Source organism: Magallana gigas, chromosome 9 (assembly GCF_963853765.1).
Source record: "Magallana gigas chromosome 9, xbMagGiga1.1, whole genome shotgun sequence".
NCBI lineage: Eukaryota > Metazoa > Mollusca > Bivalvia > Ostreida > Ostreidae > Magallana > Magallana gigas.
This window is the reverse complement of record NC_088861.1, coordinates 19,058,870-19,079,806: the sequence shown is the minus strand read 5'-3', so window position 1 is coordinate 19,079,806 and position 20,937 is coordinate 19,058,870. Positions and strand designations below refer to the sequence as shown.

Sequence of the window (20,937 nt, the reverse complement as noted above, 5' to 3'; positions counted from 1 at the left end):
TTGCAGACGTTTGAAATTTTAGCACACCCTGTATAGGCATGCCTTGCGGTGGGATTCATTTTTGACAAATTTGATGTCAAATTCCTGCTAAGAGTCGATTTGCTTATTTTGTATATTTACATCAAAGGGGTGGTATCAGTAGTGAGCATTGGCTCACAGATATCTTGTAGATTTCATTTACCTCGTGTATTGGATGTGGTTGAATTTTCATTTAGGTTTCGGATTGAACTAGTGATAATTTGTGAAAATTTTCACAGGGGGTCAGCTATATTTTACAGATTTCTTTACCTTAAAATCAGATACGCATGAATTTATCTCAAAGGCAGATTTCATTATTGATAAATCAATTTATTTGTAAACAGTGAACATCAGCAATATTTTTTTTTTAAATTATTTCCACAAACTAATTTGTGAAAATAGAATGGACACAAAATCTTAAACCCGTGGCTTGCGACAATGTAGGTCACCTGAATAGGAATTGATTTTGATGTCGGAAATAAATTTCAATAAAATTATTCATTATACATCAACCACCACTGAACAATTGCATGGAGAGACAGTGAGAGTCACTGACATCCATATGTCCAAAATTTATGTATATATCTTGCAGAGAGAATCGCGTACGTTTACGTTTGACTCCAACATGCTCTGTTCATGTACAACAGTGTATATGTTCATGAGTTTCCGCCAATCTTTATTAATCAGGTTTAGTATTGCTCCTTCAAATGTGAGGTACAATAAATTAATTACATTAAATCACAATTTCTTTTCATAAGGGGGTCTAAATACATTTCTGTCGAAATCAGGCGTCAAATTGACATTTAATTATTTTGGACAATTTTTAATTATTTTTTTTTTAATCCATATCGTATCAATCTTCAAATGATTTCCCGCTTCCACCTCCCCGTGAAACAACAAAATTTAAAGTAAATGTATAAGTATATATTTTCTTTGGTAATCGCTCTTGTTACGTAAACTATAATTTTCTGAACACAAACATCTTTTTACATGAAAAATTGGTGTTTTTCCAAGTAATGTATGTAATATTTTATCTGCTGAGTTCATTCATTTTTTTTTACTTGTTTGTTATAGTTAGCATGATTATCTGACGTAATTTTTTTTTGGAAAGGGGGGGGGGGGGGGCAAATCTACAAAAAAAAAATCTTGACAAGAACCCCCCCCCCCCCCCTCCCAAAGAAAATAAAAAATTACTTATTTGCAAAAAATATCTTCATACTTTTAATATCCGTATTGGGATGGAGTTTGTTAAATTTTATATATTGATAAGAGAAAAAAACAGCTAGAGAAATTAAGTTTAAAAAAAAAAAAGTGTCCCGCCGGCCACTGGCCTTGTGTGTCTGATTTTCTTATATAAAGAAGAATGTAAATAAGGTGTTCTAATTTCACGAACGTCTGAAATATTTTAGAGTAGCCAAACCAGTATTTCTTATTCTTTTTGCATGAAGTTATAAATGCTATTGGTTGCCAACGTGCCTTTTGATCCTCGCCTTTTTTGTCTAAAGCGCGCGAAATATACGGCAAATGTCGTAATTTTATCCCCTTCTTCAATAGTACATATGAAACGGTAGATTTTATAATATCATAGATTAAGCAATAATGAAATATCATACGGTAACACACATTCATGCTTATTTATCAAATAAATTTGCGAAAATTATTTCTCGGCAACCGGATGTGACATCACACATCATTTTGCTTGCAAGAAAAAATGTCTATGTCTGTGAACTACAACGACCAAAGAAATGACCGATATATTCCTGTAGCACCATGTCACTCTTCGATGGTATATCTTTTTATATAGTTTTAGTTTACATTTAATGTTTCATATAACATTTAGCAGTCATATGGGACGTAATAGTCGAAAAAGTTGACGAGAAAAATGGCATGCAGGCATTTTTGTCGACATGATCGCTGCATGAATATCAATTGCGGTGTTATAATGTTCATCATGTTCATATAGATTGATGAATTGTCGGTTTCTCTAACACGAGTGGGAGCTTTTTGTGTCTATTTTTCTTTTTTAAATTCCTTATTTTAGACAATTTGAAATGGGATATGTTGGAAAGGAAATAGATGCTCATAATAAGTTGAGCCAACTGCACGATTTTTGTCTGTACATGTACTTGAATGAGTTAAAGGAATATATATCTATTGTTGAAACGAGTAATAGTGACTCCAAAAAGTTCTTCATGTGTTTTCTTCAAGCTGCGAGCATGCCTTTCATGTTCTTGTTAGGATAAAGGTCTTGGCATTAACAATGCAAAAGTGTATTTTTTTTATATTTGGCAAAAAACATAGCATTTCCCCAACAATTTACACTGTTCACTTGGTCTGTTTTGATTTCCCCCTTTGATGCCCAGGGCTCAAAGTTGTATTCTGTGACCTTGCAACTTCTGAATGCATGGTTACAAAGGTTTTTAAGGTTTTATAAACCCATTTGTCAGTATCAAACTCCTCGATCACTCAGGTTACAACCATTGTCTTTAAACTTGAGGGAGTAGCATTATCATTATAAATACCTACAGAAGCTATGTTTTCTTATATACCCTTATAGTTTATAGATAAGCCTTTTGATTCTCAATAAAATGAGAAAATGAAGTATGGATGTCAAGTCCATGCTTCCCAAGAATTTGTTATTAAGATTAACTAATATTATTTTGGAATTTGTCTTTCAGCTTTTGATGAAAAAGAGAAGTCACCAGACAAAGGATGGAGCCATTCATGCTTATTTTCCAACTCTGACTCATTAGGAGAGAAAGAAATTCCAACGTCCAGTTCAGACACAGATCAACAATTAGATATCGAGCTGCAGGAAGAAACTGTTGTGATTGATTCGTCTGTTGAGGAAATCCCCCAGGAAGTGTGTAGTGAAGGTACTCCACAAGTGTGTGAGGGGCAAGTGACAAGTTGTGAGGAGGCCATTGGGGTGGAGGCAGAGGGTGGGGGGACAGTGGAGATAGTGGACGGGAATTCTCAGGAGAGCAATGAAGGGGAGGTTCAAATAGTGGAAAATGGGTGTGATCCTTCTGTTGTTACAGAGACAGTGAACCAAGTGCAAGGTTTGCAACAGCTACCCATAAAACTACAGAACGAAAAAGGCCAAGTTTTGTTCACCATAACTGGGAATTTTGACAAACCTGAAGACAAGTCCCTGTTACAAAGACTCTTGGCCAATGGGGATTATCAGCAGTTGGCTAATAGAGCTAACTTACAGACTATTGTAACATCAACTGCAAATCATCAAACGGTTCAAACAGCACAATCGCCACAGGCACCAACAGTCATTAACAGCCCTTCTACAGAGCGGGTTCTTGCTCAGACACCTACCATTGTTAAAAGCCCTTCTTCTGCACAGGTCCTTGCTCAGTTAGTTTCACAGTTAGGAGCTGCCAGTGCATCAACTAATGCAGCAGATCCTCGGAATTTAAATCAAATTCTCAGCCAGACCAGAATATCGAAAGAGGATCTGTTAAAATTGATCAGAAGTAGTCGAGCAGGATCTAGCCTGCAAGCCCAAGGCCAAAACTTAAATCCACAGCAGCCACAGGGTCAGAAAATTGGCCAAGTTCTGCAAGGTGCAGGCACAGGAGCTAAAACCCAGCAAGTGATAAATCCTATACAGCTGTCTGCTGCCACACAGAAAGTTGGAACTGTTCTTTTCCCCAAGCAGTCGGGTGCAGCTACTTCATTGGCAGGCCTGATTCAGAGTAGAGCCAACCAGAGTGCTGCTGTGGGAACCGTAACAACAGCCGGTCATAGAGTCAGTGTTCAGCAGCAGCAACCCCTGGACACTTCCGGTGTGAAGGTTATTCATGTGGCCCCCACTACACCTGTGAAGCAAGGTGTAAATGTTTCTAACAACCAAATGTAAGTTTTTTTTATTCCAAGGGAAATATATACTTGTTCATGTGTTGTAATCAGGCCTGCTATTCCCCCTCTGTTTCTCTCTCTCTCTCTCTCTCTCTCTCTCTCTCTCTCTCTCTCTCTCTCTCTCTCTCTCTCTCTCTCTCTTATTTCTGGGAAATTTATTGTGTTTTGTGTAAAAACAAACAAAAGTTCAGCAATTACTTTTTCAGTCAAGATCAGAAAAGAAAGCAGAAAACAAATGAGCAATTTTAATTTTTTCTGTTCCAGAATAAGTGATTTGAGCCTGACCAGTCCACAAAAAGTCCAGACGACGATTGGAAGTCCTCGCACTGCGACCTCGGTACATCAGACGGTCCTGTTACCTAACAGTGGCACTAAGTACTTTATTGTGAACCAAACTAGCCCTTTACAGAACACGAGCAGCCAGCAGGGGCAGCAGCTGTCCTCTGTGATCAACTCGCCAAAGACCGGGGCCACCAGTATCCCCACTGTAAGACTCGCTGGTCAAGTGACCCAGGGACCTATACGAATCATTCAGACTGGTCCCCAGGCCACGCAGGTTCATACACGTCTTGCCAGTCCCCGTTTTTCTACTAGTCAGCCCTCTACTCAGAAAATTGTCCTCCCTCAGACTTTGTCTTCGATAACGTCCATTGTCGACAATTCAAATATTACTGTCTCTCGAGGGAGACCAGCATCAGTGTCCTCTGCAGTCAATGTAGGTTCCCCCACCCCCCAGACTGGAGTGAGCCAGTGCAGGATATTGGGACCCTCAAGGAGGGGAAGGAGGCCCATCAAAAGGAATTATTTTGTGGACCCAAAGCTTGTGAATAATAAGACAGCCACCAGTTCTGTGTTAGTCGGGCCCAATTCTCAACAACTCATCACCAGTGGACCCAATTCTCAACAACTCATCATAGCAGGGACTCAGGACCCAGTACAAGTTTTGCAGGTTAATGCAGTTCAGAAAATGTTAAGTAATGGTAAAGGAATGGTGAATCATGCAGCAAATCATGCGATTGTTACTGTGAATAATCTGGGTCAGAGAAACTCTTCTTCTCCTGCTCAGGGAAACACCTCCCTTGTTGAATATAGTGATTCGGATTCGCTTTCAACTTCTTCGGAAAAAGACAATGAATCAGGAGAGCCACCAAAGCTCCAAGCCGCCGCTGGTCCAAAATTATCGAATGGCGTCGTTTTGATGCCAAGCTCCTTATCAGATGCGATAGCGAGAGCCAAACCCAACGAGAAAATTCCAGTGAACACTCAAAGCACAAATCTGAAGTTCATAAAGAACGTTGTGTATAATATTCCACTGAAAGGCGAGAAAAAGTTTTACAGATTTGATGGAGAATATCTTGTACCTGAAATGGGTAAGGAAGTTATAATGAGCAGGAGAGAGTGAAATTTTTTTTTAGATCAATAGAAAATGAACTAGTATAAGAGGGTGGAAAAACCGGATGTACATAAATATATACTTGTTCATGTGTTGTAAGATAAAACTACAGTTTTATAGTTATGATCAAGATGTTTAATACTTTTGAAGTCTCGTTCGTTGAACTGGATTTTGCAGAAGACTTCCATAACTTTCGACAATTTTCCACAGACACTGATTTTTGTCTTGTAGATGCAGGTGGGATGGTAGGAGGGGGAGTTGGGGAGAAGAAGGAAAAGACACTGAGGGGTAACGCTACAGGGCTACACATGAATACCCCACAGGCAAATAGGTGAGAGCAAAGTTTTTACTGATATGCTGTCAGTTACTATTAAGGTGGTATGGGACATCTGACAATATTAATGTGGATTAAAGTACATTATGACTAAAATACTTTCACCGGTTTGGAATTTTAAAAATTTTACATTATTTAACCAAAAAATATGTTTTTAAAATGTTTGGAATGAAAAAATTTTAAAATTCCTAATGGGATTAAACTTGTAACTTACAGTTTTGTAGTGAGCCTTCTAACCCACTTCGCTATGCTGTAGTATGACAATTTCGGGAAAGAAACCATTTATGAATTTACACTTGATTTCGATAAATAGTGCATCCAAAATGGAAGTGTCCCATATATACCACCTTAAGTGATTTTAAAGATTGTAGACTTAGTGTCAGCTATTCATTCCTTTAGACTTCTGTATGAGAATGTACATGTACATTCTGTAGTTATATAATTGATCAATCTAAGGCGGTAATGGTATAGGCCTACACATAGACCTTCACAGACTAACAAGTGTTAATGTTTTTAATCTGACATGATAAATATCAAAATCATGGTACCAGATGAATATGGAAAAACTAAAAGTATTTAGTCTACCAAACATCCTTGGGGACTCAAAGCTTAAACAAGCTTACTCTTGCTTTAGTCTCACTTTTACACTGAATATTCCTTTGATAAAAGTGAGACTTGGATCAAAAGTGAGGTTGATGAAGTTTTATGGCCCTGGTGCCAGTACTGTGAAGTCTAGCTGGTAAGACTGGTCCATTTTATGAAAGAGTAAGTCTACAGGTATTTTATGGTAACTGTTGCTGGTTTGTTTCAGTGCTACCCGGACTTTCATGAAGGCCGTAGAGGCAGTGGGCAGCAAAGTGTTCAAAGATGGCCGATTCTGGAAACACAGCACCGGGCCTCAGGCTATAGTTGGCGGGTATAGAATACACTATTAATAGTGGATATCAGATCTGTCAATCACTTTATTTAGGCCTTTAATGATTGTGAACTAAATACATGCTGATGATTACTGTGGTTTCATTAATATTCAAGGGTGTCAATTTTCGTGGATAAAGTTAAAATCACAGTTTCAAGGATACGTAACTTCATGGCCAGTGACCCTAATAATACACAATGTTAATAGAAATTGCATTTCAATGATCATTGAATTTCGTGGATCAACATAACAACAAAATCCACGAAAATTAGTATTAAAGGAATATTGATGAAACCATGGTAATTACAGCTATGAAATTTTTGTCTGCTGTTATATTTTATGTTTAAGTTATTATTTGAGTCTCTACATGTAAATGAAAACTGAGAGGCATGGCAAGCATGAATTTCATTTACTCTCTATCCTTAACATTCAAGATCATTTTTTAATTGTAATCAGCTGATGCAATGTTACAATTTGAAAAATGATATGTCTGAAAAATAGATATTGGCCGTGAGGTTTGCGAATATGTGACGGTTTTATTTTTTTTGTTGAAATTTTATGCTTTATTCTTATAGGACGGCCACCACTATTTATGAAGATGGGCAAGGAGATACAGCAGGTAAATATTGAAAAAATCAGAATGTTTAGGTTTTGTTTACATTGCAGCATGCATGTATGTACTAGGATGATACAGCTTTTAAAGACTATCATAATGTTTTGTTTCAGACTCATCTAGTCAGGCAAATCAAGGAAGAAAAAGACCCATTGAAGTATGATTTGATTTTGTATAAAAGAATTTTTCTCAATACCTCTATCAATTTTTCTTTTAAAGCTAATGCCAGTTACTTTTTTTTCATATAAGTACAAATTATACTGCATGATTAGTTTACTGCAAATAGATTTTGGATGAATATCACATTCCAAATACTGAGTTAAACATGAATTACTAAGATGAATTAATTATTTATAACAAGTAGTATTTTACGGTAAGGTTCGGATCCGAATTGGATGGGAAATTCAGGCAATTGAATAAGTTACTGAGTAATTGATGTATTGTGGTAAAAAACGACCAATTATGTCTCCCCTTTCAAAGGGGAGACATATTGTTTTTGTCGACTTTCTTTTTAGGGTCTTCCGTTTCCAACGGAAGACCCTCTTGTTATTCTATTGTTTCTTTTTATTATTAGGGTCTTCCGTTTTCAACGGAAGACCCTCTTGTTATTCTATTGTTTTTTTTTATTATTATTATTCTTCTTGTTTTTCCTTCTGACTTCTTTTTTGCTTTATATCTCAAAAACTATTCAACCAATTTGCTAGAAATTTTCAGGGATTATTTTAATTTCTTGTCCCTTGAAGCCTTCAAATTTTTAGTCATTAAGTCACTTCCGGTTTCTAGTTACATCATTTTAAAAATTTTCAAAAAGTGATTTTGTCCAGCACTTTTCTCGTAAACGGTTGTTTATAAAGACTTGAAATTTTCTGTGATTGTAAATCTGCGGATTGACTTATGGCAAATGTACAGAAAAAATTATTTTGTCACTTCCGGTCGAAACCGGAAGTGAAACAAATTTTTCGAAAAAATGAATTTTCTGATCAAATCAAAAACGAATATGTGTTTTGTAGAGCTTATTAAGCTGAATCTAACACTGAAAGCCGTTTTAAAATCGGACGATGCATAACAGAGATATCGGGGTTTAAAAATTGATTTTTCCGGAAATTTTGATTCCGCTTCCTTGGTTTAAAAAATAGCGTAATATTTAAAGTAAAATTAACTCGTACCAAAAATAATTGTTAAGTCGTACTTGAACACATTCGGATTTTTTTTGTTAAGTCGTTCTTGAAATCGGAAATGTTTTTGTTAAGTCGTACTTAAAATCATTCGTATTTTGTTAAGTCGTACCAGGAATAATTCGATTTTTTCATCTTTTTATTTTCGTTACTCTTGTTGTTGGTTTAAGAGCTCTGCTTCTGACAGGAACTTCCAGCTTTACTTCTGACATTAACGGAAGACCCACTCGTTGCTTTGCAACGAGCTTTGCTCTAGTTATTATTATTCTTTTTCTTTTCTTCTGACTCCTTTTTTGCTTCATAACTCAAAAGGTTTTAAACCGATTTTGATGAAATTTTCAGAGTTTTTTGCAAGTTGGCGTCCCTCAAAAATGTTAAAGTTTTGAAGAAAACGTCACCTCCATTTTGACGTGACGTCATTTTTAAAAATTTCAAAAAGTCATTTTGTCCCGGACTTTTCTCAAAAACGCTTTAAGATAGAGGCTTGAAATTTTCAATGGTTATGATTTGGTCGATTTACCTCTGTAATAAGGCTCGAAATGAAAATCTGTCACTTCCGGTCGAAACCGGAAGTGAAACAAATTTTTCGAAAAAATGAATTTTCTGATTAAATCAAAAATGAATATGTTTTTTGTAGAGCTTATTAAGCTGAATCTAACACTGAAAGCCGTTTTAAAATCGGACAATGCATTACAGAGATATCGGGGTTTAAAAATTGATTTTTCCGGAAATTTTGATTCCGCGCGTCCTCGGTTTAAAAAATAGCATAATGTTTATCGTAAAGTTAACTCGTACCAAAAATAATTGTTAAGTCGTACTTTAACACATTCGGATTTTTTTTGTTAAGTCGTTCTTAAAATCAAAAAGGTTTTTGTTAATTCGTACTTAAAATCATTCGGATTTTGTTAAGTCGTACCAGGAATAATTCGATTTTTTTCAATTGTTTCTTTTTATTACTCTTGTTATTGGTTTAAGAGCTCTGCTTCTTACAGGAACTTCCAGCTTTACTTCTGACATTAACGGAAGACCCACTCGTTGCTTTGCAACGAGCTTTGCTCTAGTTCTTCTTCTTATTCTTCTTATTCTTCTTTTTAGGGTCTTCCGTTTCCAACGGAAGACCCTCTTGTTATTCTACGGTTTCTTTTTAGCTCACCTGAGCTGAAAGCTCAAGTGAGCTATTCTGATCACATTTTGTCCGTCGTCCGTCTGTCCGTCCGTCTGTCCGTCTGTCCGTCCGTCCGTCTGTCCGTCTGTAAACTTTTTACATTTTGAACTTCTTCTCTAAAACCGCTTATCCAATTCCAACCAAATTTGGCACAAAGCATCCTTATGGGAGGGCGAATTTAAATTGCAGAAATAAAAGTCCGATCTGTATTCAAAGCGGAGAAAACCTTGAAACTGTAGAAAAAGGGGGGTGCATTTTTAAAAATCTTCTTCTCAAGAACTAATTAGTTCAATTCAACGTAGTTTAGCATAAATTATCCTTATGGGAAGGAAAATATAAATTGCAAAAATTAAGTGCTAATTCTGATTCAAATCTGAGTTATTACGAAAATAATAATAAAGGAAATGCGTGTTTCAATCAGTTTAATAGCTTCGGGCTCGGCATACGGTAAGAATTACCTACGGTAAAATGGGTAGGCAAGACTTGGTCTGAGCAAAACAAAAGATTGGCAGGTATTAATCTGCCAATCTCATTAAAATTTCGGGATATTTGATGGACCAGTATATGTGTATTCGCTGTTAATATTGCTGCAAAATAATGCGTATTTGGAATTGACGATTGCCGATCTGCCCCGGCTTTTATTTTGCCACGGCCCGGGTTTGCATACCCATTTTACCAAGACTCGTATTCCATACTTCTAAAACGACGTTCTTTGTTTAAAGCAGCCATGACATTATACGAAAAAGGGTCGATCTGACTATGATGAATTTACTTGCTATGCAACCGTTCGCGTATGAAGGGGAATTTTTGAAACATGCAAACTATATTGGTGCCGATTTTGTGAAGTAAATTAAGGCTAAATATTTCAATGCGTTGACAGTTTTCAAACATGACGTTGGTGTTAGCTTGTTCTGATTTTCGTTTCGTTTTCATTATTTATGCTTTGTAACCTTGGAACTATCGTCTGTATTTCGTGATTTTTACGTATCAAATAAAACAGTTTACCTGCGCAAATTAAGCAAAATCTGATGTAGGGGTACTGAAATACAATTCATTCTATCGGTAATTCGGCATTATCTTTTGCGTAATGGTAGGTTAATGCAAAAGGGTTTTGTTGAGATGCTCAGCATTTTCTCGAGTTTATTCAGTTTAAATAGAGTTTGATATCGCTGACGGAAATATGTAGGTATATACATGTATATATATATGATTCATTTCGAAAAAATAAATTGTGTTCTTTATTTGTTATACATGTAGTGCATGTTTCTTGTGTTTAATTGTTACCTTACAATTTCTATTTACTAACCATATTTGAGTGTTAAGCTTCGAATTATAAGCAAGATACAGAGACTTGCTCACAATTCTATGTTTGTACACAGATCTTAAAAGCTAAAGATTAAAAAAGTAAAAAAATTGTCAATATTTATAACGAAAATTTTCAAAGTCTGTTCTTCCAGAAACCAACTTATTGAATTGTAAACTTAACCTTTTTAGCTCACCTGAGGGTGGGGCCACAATGGGGGGTCGAAGTTTAACAAATGAATATATAGAGTAAATCTTTAAAAATCTTCTTCTCAGAAACTAATCGGCCAGGAAAACTGAAACTTGTGTGGAAGCATCCTCAGGTAGTGTAGATTCAAAGTTGTGAAAATCATGACCCCCGGGGGTAGGTTGGGGCCACAATGGGGGATCGAAGTTTAACATAGGAATATATACAGTAAATCTTTAAAAATCTTCTTCTCAGAAACTAATCGGCCAGGAAAGCTGAGACTTATGTGGAAGCATCCTCAGGTAGTGTAGATTCAAAGTTGTGAAAATCATGACCCCCGGGGGTAGGGTGGGGCCACAATGGGGGATCAAAGTTTTACATAGGAATATATAGAGTAAATCTTTAAAAATCTTCTTCTCAGAAACTAATCAGCCAGGAAAGCTGACATTTGTGTGGATGCATCTTCAGGTAGTGTAAATTCAAAGTTGTGAAAATCATGACCCCCGAGGGTAGGGTGGGGCCACAATGGGGGATCGAAGTTTAACATAGGAATATATACAGTAAATCTTTAAAAATCTTCTTCTCAGAAACTAATCCGCAGCCAAAGCTGGAACTTGTGTGGAAGCATCCTCAGGTAGTGTAGATTCAAAGTTGTAAAAATAATAACCCCTGGGGGTAGGTTAGGGCCACAATAAGGGGTCGAAGTTTAACATTGAATAGAGTAAATCTTTAAAAATCTTCTCCTTAGAAACCAGCCAGGAAAACTGAAACTTGTGTGGAAGCATCCTCAGGTAGTGTAGATTCAAATTTGTGAAAATCATGACCCCTGGGGGTAGGTTTGGGCCACAATGGGAGGTCGATGTTTTACATAGGAATAAACAGAGTAAATCTTTAAAAATCTTCTTCTCAGAAACTAATCAGCCAGGAAAGCTGAAACTTGTGTGAAAGCATCCTCAGGTAGTGTAGATTCAGAGTTGTGAAAATAATGATCCCCAGGGGTAGGGTGAGGCCACAATGGGGGGGGGGGGGGGGGTCAAAGTTTAACAAAGGAATATATAGGGTAAATCTTTAAAAATCTTCTCAGAAACTAATCAGCCAGATGATTCTTTATAATTGTTAATACTTTGACCCCAGGACAATTTTTTGGCCTCACAAGAAGGTTCAGAGTTTGATGTACGTTTATATCCCATATATAAACTATTGTTAGGGATCTTTTTGAGAACTGCAATACTCAACATATGATATGACTATAAAATCATCCTGTTAGAAAAAGGACTAATGATTATAAACATAAGAATATCCAGGGGAAAATGGATTTTATTTATACAGGATCTACATGTATTATTGTACATTGTCTAGATAGTTTGTATTATGACTCCATTGAGCTGATTTTATCATAACTATTGTTCCTCAGGTGAGCGATGTGGCCCATGGGCCTCTTGTTCTTTATTAAGGTCTTCCGTTTCCAACGGAAGACATTCTTGTTATTCTTCGGTTTCTTTTTCCCTATTCTTATTATTATTATTTTTTCCCCTTTTTTTGTGCACGCGATTTCTCAGAAACGGCTCGGCCGATCTCAATCAAATTTTAGGATGTGATAGATAGTGGTCTGAACTTGATTGGAAATTTTTTGTATTGATGACGTCACATCCATTTTGGAGATATTGAGATTTTTCTAATTTTTATATGGGTATTTTGTCTTCTGTTGTTCTCCTAAACTATAAGAGATATTAAGCTCAAATTTTTACGGTAGGTAAAGGAAAGATTGAAGTTTTGCATGATTGTTGTTTTGTATGTTTAGCACTACTGGCGCCAAAGCTCGCTAGGGCTCGAAAATTGACATTAAAAAAGCGTCGTGAATTTTTGTGTTTTTCTCTCTTTATCTCTTTTCTGGAAAATATTTTGTTAAAACATGTAATGTAAAAAAGGTTTATTTTTACAAGACCTTTCTGCTGATATCAAGAAAAAGGGGCTGGTCCCTCAAATTAGGGACCTAGAAGGCTCTAAAGTCTTTTACCCATAGCTCTTCACCAAGGGATATTTTGTTATAGATTATAGAAGCAAATATGTTTATTTCACAGTTATGTATTCAAGCAATGTAATGATTAAATCATGTGTTACGTAATTAAGGGTTTTTAGGGGCCAAAAGTCCAAAATTTCGATCACCCATATCTCAGAAAGGAAAACTATTCTGTAATGCAGTACAGAAGAAAAGTTGTTCAAAATGATGTCCTTAACAAAATGCAACCTTCAAAATTTCGTTAAATGGCCCTTAAAAGGAGATAAGGGACCGGACCCTAAAACCTTCTTTCTCATGTATCTCCAAAATGGTAACGAATTTCTAAACACTTGTTGAACAAAATTTGTGTAGATCTAAATGACCTTTTATTTGATACCAAGAAAAAGGGGCTTGCCCCTTAAATTAGGGAATCAGAGGGCTCTAAACTCTTTAATCTGTAGCCCTTTCTTGAGAGATATTTTGTGAAATGTTGTAGAAGCAAATGTGTTTATTTTATAGTTATGTATTCAAGCAATATAATGATTTTATCATGTGTTACGTAATTAAGGGTTTTTAGGGGCCGAAAGTCAAAACTTTTGATCACCCATATCTCAGAAAGGAAAAATATTTTGTAATGCAGTACAGAAGAAAAGTTGTTCAAAATGATGTTCTCAACAAGATGCAATCTTCAAAATTTCGATAAACAGCCCCTATAAGGAGTTATGGGATCGGCCCCTAAAACCTTTTTTCTCATATATCTCCAGAACGGTAACGAATTTCTAATCACTTGTTGAACAGAATTTGTTTAGAATTGAATGACCTTTCATTTCATATCAAGAAAAAAGGGGCTGGCCCCTAAAATAAGGGGACCAAAGGGCTCTAAAGTCTTAAATCTGTAGCCCTTACTGAGAGATATTTTGTGAAATGTTATAAAAGCAAATGTGTTTATCTTATAGATATATATTCAGGCAATGTAATGATTTAATCATGTGTTACGTAATTAAGGGTTTTTAGGGGCCAAAATTCCAAAATTTTGATCACCCATATCTCAGAAAGGAAAAATATTTTGTAATGCAGTACAGAAGAAAAGTTGTTCAAAAAGATGTTCTTAACAATATACAACCTTCAAAATTTCGTTAAACGGCCCCTATAAAGAGATAAGGGATCGGCCCCTAAAACCTTCTTTCTCATATATCTACAGAACAGTAACGAATTTCTAATCACTTGTTGAACAAAATTTGTTTAGAATTAATAACCTTTTATTTAATATCAAGAAAAAGGGACTGGCCCCTAAAATTAGGGGACCAAAGGGCTCTAAAGTCTTTTATCTATAACCCTTTATTGAGGGATATTTTGTGAAATGTTATAGAAGCAAATGTGTTTATTCTGCAGTTGTGTATCAAAGCAATGTATTGGTTTTGCCATGTGTTTTGTAATTAGGGGTTTTTAGGGGCCGAAAGTCCAAAATTTTGATCACCCATATCTCAGAAAGGAAAAATATTTTGTAATGCAGTACAGAAGAAAAGTTGTTCAAAATGATGTTCTCAACAAGATGCAATCTTCAAAATTTCGATAAACGGCCCCTATAAAGAGATAAGGGATCGGCCCCTAAATGTCCTTTCATCCAAGAAAAAGGGACTTGCCCCTTAAATTAGGGGATCAAAGAGCTCTAAAATCTTTTATCTCTAGCCCTTAAATGAGAGCCATTTTGTGAAAGGTTATTAAAGCTAGATTAGGTATAACACGTTTATATATCCTAACAATATCATGATTTTCTCCTGTGTTACCCAATTAGGGTTTTAAGGGACCAGAGGTAAACAAGTTTGATCTTTTCTATCTTAATTGAAATAAATGCAAGTATTTAAACAAGCAAGAGAACTTTTAAAAAGCGATACAATAAAGCATTAGTATTTCACTCCTTTTTCCACAACATGTTTTATTGTCGAAAATCAAAGTCGATGATGTCATATTTCATTCTAAAATCGAACGGAAGACCTCCTCGTTGCTCGCAACGAGATCGTGTCTAGTTCTTATTATTCTTTTTTTTCTTTTTCTGACTTTTTTGGAGCGTTATTTCTCAAAAACTACCCAACCGATTTGTACGAAATTTTTAGGAGTGATAGAACGTCATCGTCGCTACATATTATTAAATTTTTGCATGATGACGTCACTTCCGGTTTCAGATATAGACGATTTTGTAAATTTTTAAGGGTCATTTTGTCCACGCATCTCCTCCGAAACTAATCAAGATAGAAGCTTAAAATTTTCAGGGGTTGTAGATGAATGTCTGTAGATGTACCCCCATGCTTCCAATTAGGAAAATTATTCAAGGCCTCGAAGCTCGCCTGAACCTGAAAATAAGCACCAAATTTTTCCACGAAATTTTTGCACATTTTCTGTAATACCTTTCGATGTGCACATAATTTGTTAAATTATGTAATGCAAAAGTTGTTTCAATTTTCACGAGCTTTCCTTCGATATCAAGAAAAAGGGGCTGACCCCTCAAATTAGGGGCCAAGGGGGCTCTAAAATCTTCTTACAATAACTCTTTACTGAACAATAATTTGTTATTAATTATATAAACAAAAATGTTCATTGTACAGCTGTTTATCTATACAGTATCATACTAAAGTCATATGTTACGTAATTAGGGGTTTCAAGGGGCCAGAAGTTCAAAACTTTGATCATTAATATCTGAAAAAGGAGAAATATTTTTAAAAGCAATGTAGAACAAAAGTTGCTTAAAATGGTGTTCTTGTCAATATGCTACCTTAAATGTTTTTGTTTATGACCCCATTTAGGAGTTAAAGGGTCGGCCCCTAAAACACATTCGTACAGATATCTCAAGAACAGTTAACATTTCGTGAACACTTGTTGAACAAAATATGTTTATATTTGCAAGACCTTAAATTTGAGATCAAGAAAAAGGGGCTGGCCTCTCAAATTAGGGGCCAAAAGGGCTCCAATGTCTTTTTACAATAACTCTTTACTGAACAATATTTTGTTATTAATTTTAGAAGCAAAAATGTTCATTGTACAGTTGTTCAACTATACAGTACCATACCTTAGTCATATATTACGTAATTAGGGGTTTCAAGGGGCCAGAACTCAAAACTATGATGATTAATATCTGAAAAAGGAGAAATATTTTAAAAGGCAATGTAGAACAAAAGTTGTTCAAAATAATGTTTTGAACAATATTAAACCAAAAATGTTGTTGTTAGTGGCCCCGGTAAGGGGTTAAAGGGTCGGCCCCTGAAACACATTTGTACATATTCCTCGAGAACGGTTTACAATTCATAAACACTTGTAGAACAAAATATGTTTATATTAGCGAGACCTTTTATTTGATATCAAGAAAAAGGGGCTGGCCCCCCAAATTAGGGGGTACAAGGGCTACTTTTTATGATAACTCTTTTCTGACCAATAATTTAAAATTTATTATAAAGGAACAAAGCAGCTTTTATTTAGCTTAATTTAAAACTGAAATCCGTTTTAAAATCAGACGATGCATTAGAGAGATATCGAGGTTTAGAAATTGATTTTTCCGGAAATTTTGTTTCCGCGTCCTTGGTTTAAAAAAATAGCGTAATGTTTATAGTAAAATTAACTCGTACCAAAAATAAGTGTTAGGTCGTACTTAAACACATTTGGATTTTTTTGTTAAGTCGTTCATGAAATCAAAATGGTTTTTGTTAAATCGTACTTAAAATCATTCGGGTTTGTTAAGTCGTACCAGGAGATTTTTTTCATCTTTTTATTTTAGTTACTCTTGTTATTGGTTTAAGAGCTCTGCTTCTTACAGGAACTTCCAGCTTTACTTCCGACATTAACGGAAGACCCACTCGTTGCTTTGCAACGAGCTTTGCTCTAGTTCTTCTTATTCTTCTTCATCCAAATTTGTCCAAGCCGTAACTTAAATACCCTTTAACATTAAGACTTCAAACTTAAAACATAAATAGATGGTATTGAGAAGGAGTGCACGCCACCAAAATTTTTGACCTTGACCAATTTTCTTTTTCAAGGTCAAGCGTTTTATAAAAAATAGAGTTTGGACTATAACACAAGATTCCTTAAACATACAATCTTTTAACTTGTATCATAGATAGATGGTATATAGTCCAGTTGAACCTTACCAAAAATTTTGACCTTGACCTTCAAATTTTATTTCAAGGTCAAATCAGAAAAAACTTTATTGTTCACCTCCTAAATATTCTTTGACAGAAGGACTTCAAACTTTACACAAAGAACAATTATAATACACTGAGGTGTACTATTGATAAATATTTGACCTTGACCTTGTTTTACTCAAGGTCAACTTGAGAAAAAATAATTAAGTTTTGTCTGGGTGGTAACTTAGATACCTTTTGACATTAAGACTTCAAACTTGGAACATAGGTAGATGGTATTGAGAAGAAGTGCACGCCATCAAAATATTTGACCTTGACCTATTATCTTCAAGGTCAAGCGTTTTATAAAAAATATAGTCCGGACCATAACACAAGACTCCTTAATCATACAATCTTTTAACTTGTAGCATACATAGATGGTATATAGTTCAGTTCAACCTTACCAAAATTTTTGACCTTGACCTAAAAATTTATTTCAAGGTCAAATTAGAAAAAACTTCATTGTTCACCTCCTAAATATTCGTTGACAGAAGGACTTCAAACTTTACACAAAGAACAATTATATTACACTGAGGTGTACTATTGATAAATATTTGACCTTGACCTTGTTTTACTTAAGGTCAACTTGAGAAAAAATAATTAAATTTTGTCTGGGTGGTAACTTAGATACCTTTTGACATTAAGACTACAAACTTGGAACGTAGGTAGATGGCATTAAGAAGAAGTGCACGCCATCAAAATATTTGACCTTGACCTATTATCTTCTTCAAGGTCAAGCGTTTTATAAAAAATATAGTCCGGACCATAACACAAGACTCCTTAATCATACAATCTTTTAACTTGTAGCATACATAGATGGTATATAGTCCAGTTCAACCTTACCAAAATTTTTGACCTTGACCTAAAAATTTATTTCAAGGTCAAATTAGAAAAAACTTCATTGTTCACCTCCTAAATATTCTTTGACAGAAGGACTTCAAACTTTACACAAAGAACAATTATGATACACTGAGGTGTACTATTGATTAATATTTGACCTTGACCTTGTTTTACTCAAGGTCAAATTAAGAAAAAATAATTAAATTTTGTCTGGGTGGTAACTTGGATACCTTTTGACATTAAGGCTTCAAACTTGGAACATAGGTAATTGGTATTGAGAAGGAGTGCACGCCTCCATAATTTTTTACCTTGACCAATCTTGTGTCTCAAGTTAATTCATTTTCTAAACTGTATCATATATGGATGATATCTAACATATAGCTGACTTCATTCTTTTTCACTTATTAAATTTGCCCCATATTACAATCCTTGGGGAGAAGGGGAGACATGTGTTTTTTGTATAAAAAAACAATACCCACTAGTTATCATTAAGTTTGTGTACCCAGTGATTTTTCAGTTATCAATCTCTGTACAGGATGTTTCTAATTTGCCGCCAATCAAAGACGACGAGGTGCGATTGGTCCACTGCAAGTTCTGCGGATACACGAGTTTCACGGTTCGGTCATGTGAGCGATGTCACCGCACATTCCAGGCGGACACCAAGATCGAAGTACAGAAAAAGAAGATGAAGCAAGACGAAGGCACTGTAGCCACGTCCACGATCTCAAAACAAACTTTTTACGGGAAACCCACAATGACCACCTCCACTCCTGTTCTATACAGCACTCAGGTGACTGGTAAGGACGGGAATACGATAGTGTTGAACTATGTCAATCAGGGAAGACGCGTCAATCTGGACGGAAAATCATACAGGTCCCCGTCGGTGATACGCGGCGGAAAACAGCCCAGGAAAACCTATACCTCAGAACCAGGTACATTAGAAAGTATTATCATTAGGACGTAGTGTATGTTTTCTTGTAATGAAATTGTTATTTTTGGAGTGAATGTTTATAGGTTTCTTTTGAGATTTAATTGTGTTATTTTAAAGTAACAATATCCATATCATCGGACGAGGAAGAAGAGCAGGAGAAATCCTCCGTCCCAGGATCCACTGCAACAGGAAGTGTCTCCACGCCTGTTGCGGAGAAGGATGACATCGGACAGCTACTGGACAGCATTCCTCAGAACAAGCGGCCCGCCTCTCCAACCGCTCAGGTCGGCAGCAGGGTGGTCAAGATGGAGGATGAGGTACGGCTCTATCAGGCTAAAAAGTTCAATGTTGTGTAACCTTCCAGGCTATAGTCATACAGATGATTCTTGAATAGTATCCTTAGAGTTTTCATGTCTGTAACTTCTTGTGAAATTTCCTAAGAGGTATGATATACACATGTTTGTATTAACCCGTGTTGTATATTTGTTTACTCCACGTATCTCAAACATTGCGAATTTCGAGAGCATGGATAATTTATTTTAATCAGATCATTTAACATTTTACATGTTGTATCGATGAATCTTTCACAGAAAGGAAAAACTGTGCTTATACGGAAAAGCGCAAGACGGAAATCCCCAACTAGACCTCCTTCCAGAGGGTCAACTACGAATAGCGCTGCTAATAATTCATCACAATCTGTAGCTTCCCCTGAACCAGTCGACGTTTCATCAGTGAACTTCATCGCCAAAGCCATACGTATTGGCTCTGTGCCAGCCAGTCCTGTGGAACCTGTGTTTCTGTCCGAGGATTCTATTTCATTTTATGTAGAATGTAAGTTCAAATACTTGACGAATTCTTTCAATTTAAGACTGTTTCACAAAAAAAAGCAACACCTTGAGCTTAAGAATATGTGTTTCAGTGATTTGCAAAGGTTTGTGAAAAACCAAAAAGAAATGTTGAAAGAAATTTTGATGAACTAAATAAAAATTTTGTCTTACATAGGTGAGAACTCGTCTGAAAGATTCATTATTAAACCAGATGAACTACAGCAATGTATGTTTTGTCTGGAGAACAAACCTGTGATTTTCCTTAAGACTACCCCCGAGTTTGCTGAGAGAGTCAGGCAATTGCTGAAGATTGAAGAAAAGAATGAAAACAGCTGGTTTGATCCCAATGATACAGGTAGGATAATTTGTTTTGATGAATAAAAGGTAAGGAAAAATTGTGAGAATCTGGGGTTTTAAAAAAAAAGTTCATTCCTTACAGAGGTTATTTTATGTTTGATTCTCTCTTTAAAAGATTGGAATACAAAATTCCCTTTTGATAGAATTTATCAATGAACAGTTTTGATGAAAATTTCTAATTCAGAGTACAGCAAAACTCGGTTATAACGAAGTCACTGAGACCTAAGAAATTACTTCGCTATACCGGTAATTTGTTATAACCATATAAGAAATTCATTAAATTTACATAGCTGGGGATCCAAGATGACTTCGCTATATCCGTAAATTCGCAATATCCGTGTTCGTACTAAACAAGTTTTACTGTATATATATATAGTTAAGATAGTTTACATAGTAGTTTTGTTAAGGTACCTGACATTAGTTTGCCATATATTTCAGCACTAAGGTACCAGTTCATTACTATAACAATGGTGGAGCTGGGATCCCTCACCTACCCCAAACTGAATAGTGTCCTCAGCAAGTACCCCCATCCCAAGGGTCAGGCCTTCCCCTTCATCGTGAAGATGACCGGGGAGGAGGCCCTGATTTACCGGAAGGAGATCCTGGGGGAGGGGGAGGAGAATGAAGGGGAGGGTCAGGCAGACCCAGCTCCCACCACCCAACTCCAGCCCCAGCCCCAAGAGAGGTCCCCCTCCCCGCCCAAGATACTGTTCACGGGTCCAGTGGTCAAGTGAGTATCTAGTGAAGTCTTGCATGGAATAAATGTATGTTGCTGACCTAAAATGACATGGATATAATATTCCTAATGTGTAAAGAGAAAGTAGATTTTTCTTTAAAT

The 20,937-nt window shown here is 36.0% G+C and overlaps 1 protein-coding gene across 1 annotated transcript in view; it reads left to right on the top strand.

Annotated features, from left to right (window-relative positions):
• The first annotated feature begins 1,688 nt into the window (after positions 1-1,688).
• Positions 1,689-20,937, top strand: part of LOC105338220 (sentrin-specific protease 6) — a 32,117-nt gene continuing 12,868 nt past the window's right edge. The window contains exons 1-12 of the mRNA XM_034477342.2: positions 1,689-1,804; positions 2,697-3,888; positions 4,156-5,261; positions 5,516-5,615; positions 6,430-6,534; positions 7,110-7,153; positions 7,261-7,304; positions 18,520-18,916; positions 19,033-19,232; positions 19,506-19,746; positions 19,918-20,097; positions 20,538-20,829. Coding sequence (XP_034333233.2) covers positions 1,789-1,804; positions 2,697-3,888; positions 4,156-5,261; positions 5,516-5,615; positions 6,430-6,534; positions 7,110-7,153; positions 7,261-7,304; positions 18,520-18,916; positions 19,033-19,232; positions 19,506-19,746; positions 19,918-20,097; positions 20,538-20,829 — 3,917 coding nt within the window. The 5' untranslated portion in view covers positions 1,689-1,788. The remainder of the gene's footprint in view (positions 1,805-2,696; positions 3,889-4,155; positions 5,262-5,515; positions 5,616-6,429; positions 6,535-7,109; positions 7,154-7,260; positions 7,305-18,519; positions 18,917-19,032; positions 19,233-19,505; positions 19,747-19,917; positions 20,098-20,537; positions 20,830-20,937) is intronic.